This window comes from Mus caroli, chromosome 2 (genome assembly GCF_900094665.2).
Source record: "Mus caroli chromosome 2, CAROLI_EIJ_v1.1, whole genome shotgun sequence".
Classification (NCBI taxonomy): Eukaryota; Metazoa; Chordata; class Mammalia; order Rodentia; family Muridae; genus Mus; species Mus caroli.
Window position 1 is genome coordinate 169,404,026 of NC_034571.1, and position 9,414 is coordinate 169,413,439.

Here is a 9,414-nt window from a genome sequence, read left to right on the forward strand (position 1 = left end):
CTCACTATGGAGGTCACCAGCAATGACAGCCTCACCCAGCCACACAGAGGAACCCAGGAGCCCAGTAAGGAAGCCAGACACTGGACATATGTGGTCACCACTCAGGTCGGCTGTTCTTTCTGCGACTGCCCTGTGCCCCTCTGTGCTAAATGGCGGAGGGCTTGAAAGTAGAGTTTCATCTCCTAGAATTCTCTGGAAACCAGCTGTGCCCCACTTACTTCCCTCCTAGTGCTTCCTGGGGGGACCTTCTGCAGCCTCAGGCCTCTTAGCTCCAAAGTAGCTATGCCAAACATGGCTCAAAAATCAAAGGAAGGCTCTGCTTTGCAGCAACCCTTTGCCTCCATCCATCATTCCAGTGAAAGGCTGGAANAGGAAGGTTCCAGAACAGCACTGGGGGCACCATGGGGACATCTTTTAGGATACACACAATNGGTTCCCATCTGATCCTGGATTGACATGACAATTATTTATCTTGCTCTAAGGTGAATTTCAGGACAGCAGAGCAGGTAAGATCAGAGCACCTGAACACAGAACCTAGAAGCCAGCCCCAGCAACGGACCACAGTTAGCAGGGGGCACTTGGATTCCAAAGGCAGACACCCCCTCCCCCCCTCCAAGTGAGCCCATGTGGCCTTTGTGGGTGCACACAGCAACTTCACTGTGCCTTAACATCAGAGAGGTTAGCACCTCTATGCATGGTCACTGGCCATAGTGGCTGACCCCAAGCCACCTGGGGCAGTAACTAGATGTAGAAGGAGCCAGGGCACACTTCTCTCACAAGCCTCTTGTAGCTGCTACCCCTAGACTCCTGCTCCTCCCACTCTCCATCACATATCCCTCCTAGCTACTTGCCATTGATCCTCCATGCACATGAGAAAAGCGTGAGGGTAGGACAAGAGCTTGCTGCACGGATGAGATTGTCCTGCATAGATGTGTGCAGATGGGAGCAGATGCTTGAGAAGCCAGGACTATCCCCCCAGCTGTCTCCACGGTGAACAGCGGTTGTCCCCATCCACCTAGGGCNTCCATCTCNAGCAGAGACCCTGATGCTTGCCAGTGTTGGCACAGAGTCTGGCTCCCAGGCTCCATATGAGGTCCTAATACTCTTTCTTACACTCCACAGTTTGCAGGAGAGGTTCCTGAGAACCGTATAGAGACAGTAGTGGCCAACCTCACGGTGATGGACAGAGACCAGCCCCACTCACCCAACTGGAACGCCGTCTACCGAATCATAAGTGGGGACCCCTCTGGGCACTTCAGTGTCCGCACAGACCCCGTGACCAATGAGGGCATGGTCACCGTGGTGAAGGTAGGTGACTGCTGCCTGCATATCCCCTGGTCCAGGAACATGAATNTCTGACAGCTACCTATGGCCAAGGACCAAACCCTTTAGAGACAATCTCCACGGTGTCTCTCCTAACTCAGGCTGGCCTCAAATTTGTCCTGCTGAGGGTGGCCTCAAACTCCTGATCCTCCTGACTTCACTTCTCACCAACCATTTTCCACCAGGAAAGGGAAGATTCTGGCCTTCATGTCCATGCGGGCATTTTCCTGTGAACAAGACCCCCCTTCTCATGAGACTACACACACACCTTGATGTACAGTGCAGGAGGAAGTGTTATGACCCTCCTCTCCGGTTTGATGCTAGGGCCTACCTCTCTAAGGTGCACTCAGGCCTCACTGTTGAGCCAAGGGTCATTGATGAGGGCACCTTAGTGAGTGTGTCCAGCACCCTAACTGAAACTGTCACAGCAAATTTTCTATTGGCTTCCACATTATAGGTGTATTTTATCTTTCCTGCCTGTGAATTTTATTGGCTATAGTCTGTCTGGAAGGACTGATGACAAGATTTTTTAGTGTATCGTATATAATGTGNTTCTGTGTCCCACAAGGACACGAGCCAATAAACACAGAGAGACCCTGCCCTCCACAGTTTTAGGAAGCAGCCTATTAAAGCAAACTGGCCTGGCCTCTGCCTGAGGCTTCCAGAAGGGGCGACAGGCATTGGCANCCACTGGTTCTGCAAAAGGAAGATCTTGCCACAGTACGGTACAAATTCTGGGAGCTTGGTGGCACCTGGAGGTTAAATACAGAGAAGCCAAGATGAGGCTTGTGAGAGGTTCACTATTTCTGGTCTAGAAGCCTCCACGAGACCTTTCANGGGGAGGGTGCAGGTTACTCTGCTCTGGGTGCCTTGAGAAACTTGCAGTCAGTTCAAGTGGTTCTGGGTCCATCCAGGTGACCCTGTGGGCGCAGGCCCCACCTATAAAAATGCATCTGTACAGTGTCCAGCAGCACAGTACAAACTGGGCAGAGGTAAAGCAAGGGAGAGACCAGTTCATTCCCTGCTTGTACAGCTAAACTCACGAGCCATGCCTGGACCTACGGAGGCCGAGGCACAGGCCCAGCCATATTCCATGCCCAGTGACAGCTGGACATCATCATGTGTCCACAGAGAAGTGAGAACATACTCAGAGCTTAGGAAATTGTATATCCATGTATCCTTCAGACAAGCATAAAGACCAGGCTTGGGAAGAGGGAGGTCTCAACAAGGTCACCATCAAGGTGGCCCCAGGTCTAGAGCCTTCTAGATTCAGTGCCTCTGTTTCCTTCCCAGGCCCAATGGCAGTATTGATTACCTAGTTTATAATTCCTTTATGCATAGATAATACTTCACATAGTGGCAGCACTGGGCACCAAGGACAGGTGATTGCAAAATCCAGAAGTAGGCTGGGTTCTAATCTACTTAGTCATAGACTCAGGGATCAGACCCAGCACAAGGCTTAGCATCTGAAGGTGAAACACAAACAGAGGTGGGAAGCTGGCTCCACCAGGAAAGCTCTTCCCCCAAACGGAGTTCGTGAAGACCCAGGCAGGCCTACAGTAAGGAGCAGGGAGCCATGCGACCTGTGGTGGGAATTCCCCAGTAATGGCTTCACATGCTGTATGCCTCTGCCCTGTTGCAGAAGCCGAGGCAGTTGGCTGTGGATGCTTTCACACCGGGATGCATCTGATGGCATCCGAGCAAGTGTCCTAGGCTTGTTCTCTCAAGCTTCCTTTGAAGAAACCAGCCAGGAAGGTCATTCAGGGAGAGGCTGGTGGCTGGAGAGCTGTGGTATGTGGCTGTCTTACTTATGGTCATCAAGGTGTGACAGCCTGACCCTCCCACAGAATAACAGCAAGCTGCACACTGAGTTCTGCATCATCGTCTGTTGATGGTAACTCAGGGTCCCAGTTCATTCTCACGAAGTCCACTCTCAGCATCCCCTCAGCTAGCACTTGCCTACGTTCCAACCAGGTGCTTTTCTCAGCACTGGGGGCCTGGAAACACTGACAGTACCATCTCCCCCAGGACCCCCGCACCTGCCTTTAGAACCTGTAACCAGAAGGCAGCAGGGTCTTTGCAGATGTAACAGTGTTGAAGGCCTTAAGGTTTGAGGTGAGTCTGGACCATCTGCATCAGCCCAGTGCAGCCTCAGGAGCCTTTAAGAAAGGGAGCAAAAAAGTCAGGGGATGTCTTAGTTAGGGGTTCTGTTGTTGTGATTAAAAATGGGGCTGAAGCCGGGTGTGGTGTCGCACACCTTTAATCCCAGCACTCAGGAGGCAGAGGCAGGCGAATTTCTGAGTTCGAGGGCAGCCTGGTCTACAGAGTGAGTTTCAGGATAGTCAGGGCTACACAGAGAAACCCTGTCCAAAAAAAAAAAAAAAAAAAACGGGGCTGAAGAGAAGGCTCTGTGGTTAAAAGCACTGGCTGCTCTTTCAGAGGTCCTGAGTTCAATCCCAGCAACGTGGTGGCTCACAACCATCTGTAATGGGATCTGATGCCCTCTTCTGGCATGCAGGTGTACATGCAGATAGAGCACTCATACATAAAATAAATAATCTAAAACAAACAAGTTTCACCTTACATGTCCCAAGCATAATCTATCATGGAGGGAAGTCAGGATAAGAACCTGGAGACAGGAGCCGATGCGAGGCCATNGAGGAACGCTGCTTACTGGCAGCCCCGCCCCTTCCTGTCCCCACACCCACCCCCTTGCTTATTCAGCTGCTTTATTTATAGCACCTGCCCCGGGTGGCCCCGCCCACAGCGAACTGGGCATTCACCAATGAGGAAGGAGCACCACAGCCCAACCTGGTGGCAGCATTACTTCAATTGAGGTACCCTTTCCTAAAGGGACTCTAGCTTGTATCTACCTAAAACTAACATGCAGAGGAAGGTGTGACGACAGAGGTAGAGGCAGAAGCAGCTGGAGGCAGGAAGCCACAGCTGGCTCTGAAGAGAGACAAGACCCCACACACCCCTCTCCAGAGTGGACATGTATGAGACAGGAGTCACTGGAAGAAACTGGCCCTGCAGTCGGACTCTAGCCCAGGGATAGACATTTTATGTCTGTCCCCCGGAACTGCATTTCTATTACTTTCTATTTCTATTTTATTTCTATTACCCTCTGGAGACACAAAATCAGTAACAAGTTCAAGAAAACGTTGGACAAGTGAACGCTTAAACGTTGCTGTTTGGCTTGGTTTGGTTTGGGCTTTTGAGACAGCCTCCCTGTGTATTCCAGGCTGACCTCAAGCTTGCAGACTTCCTGTCTCAGTCTCCTGACTGCTGGGATTGCAGGTGTGTACCACTGTGTCCAGCAGAAACTAACTTTTATTTTGTTTAGTTGGGGGTCAGGGGAGATGTGTGCTGCTCACAGGAGGAGGCAGTTAGGGGGCAGCTTGCAGGGGCCAGTGGTCTCCTCCAACCTTGTGGACTCTGAGGATCAAACTCATCATCAGGCATGGTGGCAGATGCTGTTGCTCACGGACCCATCATGTCCCCCTAAAATCAAAATCAACCTTTGGCCGCCATTACTCTCAGCCCTCACATGCATTTCCTGGGCTTCTTGTGGCTGTAGCGACTCTCAGGATCTTCAGCTCCCTTGTGCCTGCCCACACAGTAATTAAGGAATTCTTGAGAATTCATGAAGCCAGGCATGGAGACAACATACCTGTGGTCCCAACACCTGGGGAAAAGATCGATGCCTGAAGAAACCTGGCTTCTGCCTCATCCATGTGTGGGGCTACTAGCTAGAGACACTTTACCCCAACCTCTCTCTCCTCTCATTGGCCAGAACCCAGAAGAAACCAGAGACTGCGGTAAAGGGACAGTGGAAACCAGGCCCCCATAAAAAGCAAGGCAGGGAGAGTCTAAGAGACTGGGCAGTAGGAACGGCCAGCCCCACCTCTGTAGGAAGCCCCAGTTAACCTGTCCCTTCTTCCAGGCAGTGGACTATGAGCTGAACCGTGCCTTCATGCTGACCGTAATGGTGTCCAACCAGGCGCCCCTGGCCAGTGGGATCCAGATGTCCTTCCAGTCCACAGCAGGGGTAACCATCTCTGTCACCGATGTCAACGAGGCCCCCTACTTCCCCTCCAACCACAAACTGATCCGCCTGGAAGAGGGTGTGCCCGCTGGGACAGCACTCACCACTTTTTCTGCAGTGGACCCTGACCGGTTCATGCAGCAAGCCGTGAGGTGAGTCTTCAGTATAGCCTGGCCCTGTCTGGCCCTCAGAGCAGGATCCACTCCTGTGTACCTCACAGAAGAGTCACAACATGCCCAAAGAAGCCTGAACACCAGGAAGCCCAGTAGAGAGAGTAGGAGGACAGGGATACCATGTCCAGACCTGAAGCACTGGCTTATCTAGAAGCAACCCACCCCAGAGAGTCACCCAATAGGATAGCCTTGGGCATCAGGGACCAGTGTCACCATCTCCAGGCTGACAAGGAAGGTGTTTAAACTGTGGAGCCAGTGCAGGTCATGGCTTTTGTGACAGTGGCAAGTGATTTAAGCAAACTGCTAATGACTTTGTACCTCAGGGTACCCACACACCTGCAAAATGTAGGTGATGCAGGCATAGCCCTCTGGGGTCCTCCAGAATCTAAGACCACCCACCACAGGGACATGAGCCACTGCTGTGGCCTGTCCTTATGTAGGAGGCGCACCGAGGTGCATGAAACCCTGGGCACTCTGGGAGGACAGAAATGCCACTGGGCTATTATAGACCAGGATGCTGCCCCCAGGATGCCGCCTGGGAGAAGAGCCCTGGGGCCTTGACTCATCTGGCATCTGGTCTCCTGTCTGTAGGTACTCCAAACTGTCTGATCCCGCCAACTGGCTGCACATCAACACATCCAATGGGCAGATCACCACAGCCGCCGTCCTGGACCGAGAGTCCCTCTACACTAAGAACAATGTATATGAGGCCACCTTCCTGGCTGCTGACAATGGTAAGTCCCACTCCAGGGAGGCCAATGGTACCCAGAGAGCCACAGAGAGGTCTAGAGGGCTGGGTGGGAAGAAGTCTGTACAGGCAGCCATGAGCACCTAACACTGCCCCCATCCTGCAAACCTCAGAAACTTCAGTTACTCCCCCAAAAACCTGCTTATTCACTTACTAGCATCTCAGCTTCCCACGTATGAACTGGGATAGAGAGAACAGCAGATCTGCTGTTCTCCAACACTGTTAACTGGCTCCCTAGCCAGGAAAAGCAAGAAGGCCCATGTCTACCCTAGCCCTGAGACTCTGGGAGCAAGGAAGGATGCTAGGTGGGTACCAGGTAGGCAGCACAGAGAAGTGGAGCAGGAAGGATGCCGATCATCCTGAGGAAGGCAGCACAGGTTCCCAGGAGACTTCTGAGGGCTGTGAAGAGCAAGAACAGAGGGAACCTATGACCAAGAGGCCCATTTCAAGACCCCAGCACCCTGAAGTCTAGCTGAGAGCTCTCATGGTGGTGGTTAGTCGGTTGTAAAGGAGATTCTGAGCAGACATCCGTCTAACACCATTGCTTTGGGAAGAGCCCTGGCCTCTCTTGGCCTCAGCATTTTCCTCAGCAGGATGGGAGAAGCCCAATGCTCTGACAGGTATATCCCTCGTGAGCGATGGCAGGCCTGTGAGTAAGCCAGAGTCCGTGTTCTCTATGCTCCGACCACGACCATCCTGTCACTCATATAGCCTACTGAAGGCCAGGCACCTACCTGGAGTCAGAAGAGACAAGCCTCACCTAGCAGAACTCANTGAGGTCCTGGTGCCTAGGTTAGAAGAGACCAAGACTCTGCCTGGCAAAGCCTGTTTCTCAGTAGAGGTCACTTCAGCNGTGGGATAGCAGTCAACAAGGCTGAGAGGAGTTTTCTCTCACATTAGGGAGGTATGGAGCTGGGGGTATAGCTCAGTGATACAGCACTTGCCTAGGACGTGTGAGGCTGAGTTCACTCCCAGTCTGCAGAAGGGTCAGGGGAGAGGAGGGGAGGGGAGCGGAACAGAAGTGCAGGGTATCCAGAACTGTGATACATACTTTAATCCAGTTATTCAAGAGTCTGAGACAGGAAGATCTCAACCTCAAGGAGCCTGGGTTACAGAGCATGTTCCAAGCCAGCCTCAGGAACTAAGAAAGTGAAGTCTGCAAGTCAGGGTGAGATTTGATAACCAGACCCATTCCACTCACAGCCATGTTCGCCACAGCCTGGTCCAGGATGGACAGACAGCCCAGGTGTCGTGACCACACTCTGGCAAACAGGAAGCGCAGCAGACATGCAGTGCTCACCCATGTTCTCCTGTGAACTTCCAGGAAGCACCACAGCAGGTCTCTGCTTAGACTTAGGCACAGGGCCACATCTCGCTGGAAATGTAACCTCCGGTGGACAGCGATAATCTGAGCTAACACTTAGGCTCCTGAAAGAGAGTAGAGAAGAAGACAAGGACGGAGGGAAACCCANGCCATTTTAGTAGCAAGAGAAGGGAGCAGCAAAGACGGTGGGGGAAGCCAGGGAAGGAGGGGAGTTCTGCCTCGGGAGGAACATGTGCAAAGGCCCAGGGAAGGGCTGTAGGGTGGATTCTTGGGAGAACGGAGCAGCTGAAACCCCAAGAGCAAGCACTACTGTGGCCCCAAAGCTGATCCCATAGCAAGTGAAAGGCTGAGAAGCCTCAACCCTAATCCACCCGGCTCCCCCAGGCNCNGTGCTCCCTGTGGTCCACAAAGTTGGCTGTACAGGCACTGGAGAGATGGCTCAATAGATAAGAAGGGCTGAGCGCTCTAACAGAGGGCCCAGGTTCAAATCCCAGTACCCACGTAGCAACTCACAACCGTTTGTAACCCTCTTTCCAGAGCTCCGGCAGAGACATACACNCAGGCAAAGCATTTATACACACAGAACTAAAAATATAAATACAAAAATAATTTTTAAGTCAGCTGTACAGTCTATGATGGGTGCCCAGCCTTGCTGAGAACCGTCTTGTAGAAGAGAAGGCATTCTCCCCTATAGCAGATGACATATGAACTCCAGTCAACATGTGGCTGTGTGTCTCACTTAGGACTTCACCTATCTGTCTGTCCTGTGTATGGTCCTGTGTGCTCATCCCTTTCTGTCCCGCAGGGATCCCCCCAGCCAGTGGCACTGGGACCCTGCAGATCTACCTCATTGATATCAATGACAANGCACCACAGCTGCTACCCAAGGAGGCACAGATCTGCGAGAGGCCCGGCCTCAATGCCATCAACATCACCGCAGCTGACGCCGATATGGACCCCAACATTGGCCCCTATGTCTTTGAGTTGCCCTTCATCCCCACTACAGTGAGGAAGAATTGGACTATCACCCGCCTAAATGGTGAGCCCACCCAGCAGTGCCCTAGCCACAGGCAGAACCAGGAGCTAAAGACTTAGGGTCCAGCCCAGGATCTGTCACCAATGAATAGTAGCCATGGAGATGGGAGACAGTCCCTACCTCCCAGACTGTTCAGGCTGGGGAGATAGCCCTGTTTATCTGTGTCTCCACCACAAAGCTATTTATTTGTCCCTAGTACCTCCCTGTTCTAGAAAGAGCCTAGCTCGACCATGCTGGCAGCCATTGCTNGTTGACTGGCCCCTGGAGACTGCAGCCCTTGGGAGGCACCTCTCCTGTATGGCCAGTGCTAGGAGCCTTACACCACCCTAGAGATGTAATGTCCATTTATGCTTCCACCAGCAAAACTGCCAATTCTTCAGGCCCTTGCCAACACGACAGGGTGTTGCTGCAGTAAGCAAAGCCACTGCTGTCCTCTGCCTCTGGGCTCCTGGCAGAGAACCTCCGCATGCTCACTGAGGTTTGGGTTTTTGCTCAATGACTTTGCCTTTGTTCTTTGGGAGGGTTGGGGTTTTTTTTTGGGGGGGGAGGGTGGTTATTTGTTTGTTTTAAAGATCTATTTATTTTTTGTATATGAGTACATTGTAGCTGTCTTCAGACACACCAGAAGAGGGCATCAGATCCCATGACAGATGGTTGTGAGCCACCATGTGGCTGCGGGGAGTTGAACTCAGAACCTCTGGAAGAACAGTCAGTGCTCTTAGCAGCTGATGACTCACTTTCAATTCTGATATGGTTGATTTT

General features: G+C 52.2%; 1 protein-coding gene across 1 annotated transcript in view; it reads left to right on the plus strand.

Annotated features, from left to right (window-relative positions):
• Positions 1 to 9,414, plus strand: part of Cdh4 (cadherin 4) — a 464,790-nt gene that overhangs the window by 449,591 nt on the left and 5,785 nt on the right. The window contains exons 9-12 of the mRNA XM_021156055.2: positions 1,123 to 1,308; positions 5,270 to 5,523; positions 6,136 to 6,278; positions 8,422 to 8,655. Of these exons, the coding sequence (XP_021011714.1) occupies positions 1,123 to 1,308; positions 5,270 to 5,523; positions 6,136 to 6,278; positions 8,422 to 8,655 (817 nt within the window). The remainder of the gene's footprint in view (positions 1 to 1,122; positions 1,309 to 5,269; positions 5,524 to 6,135; positions 6,279 to 8,421; positions 8,656 to 9,414) is intronic.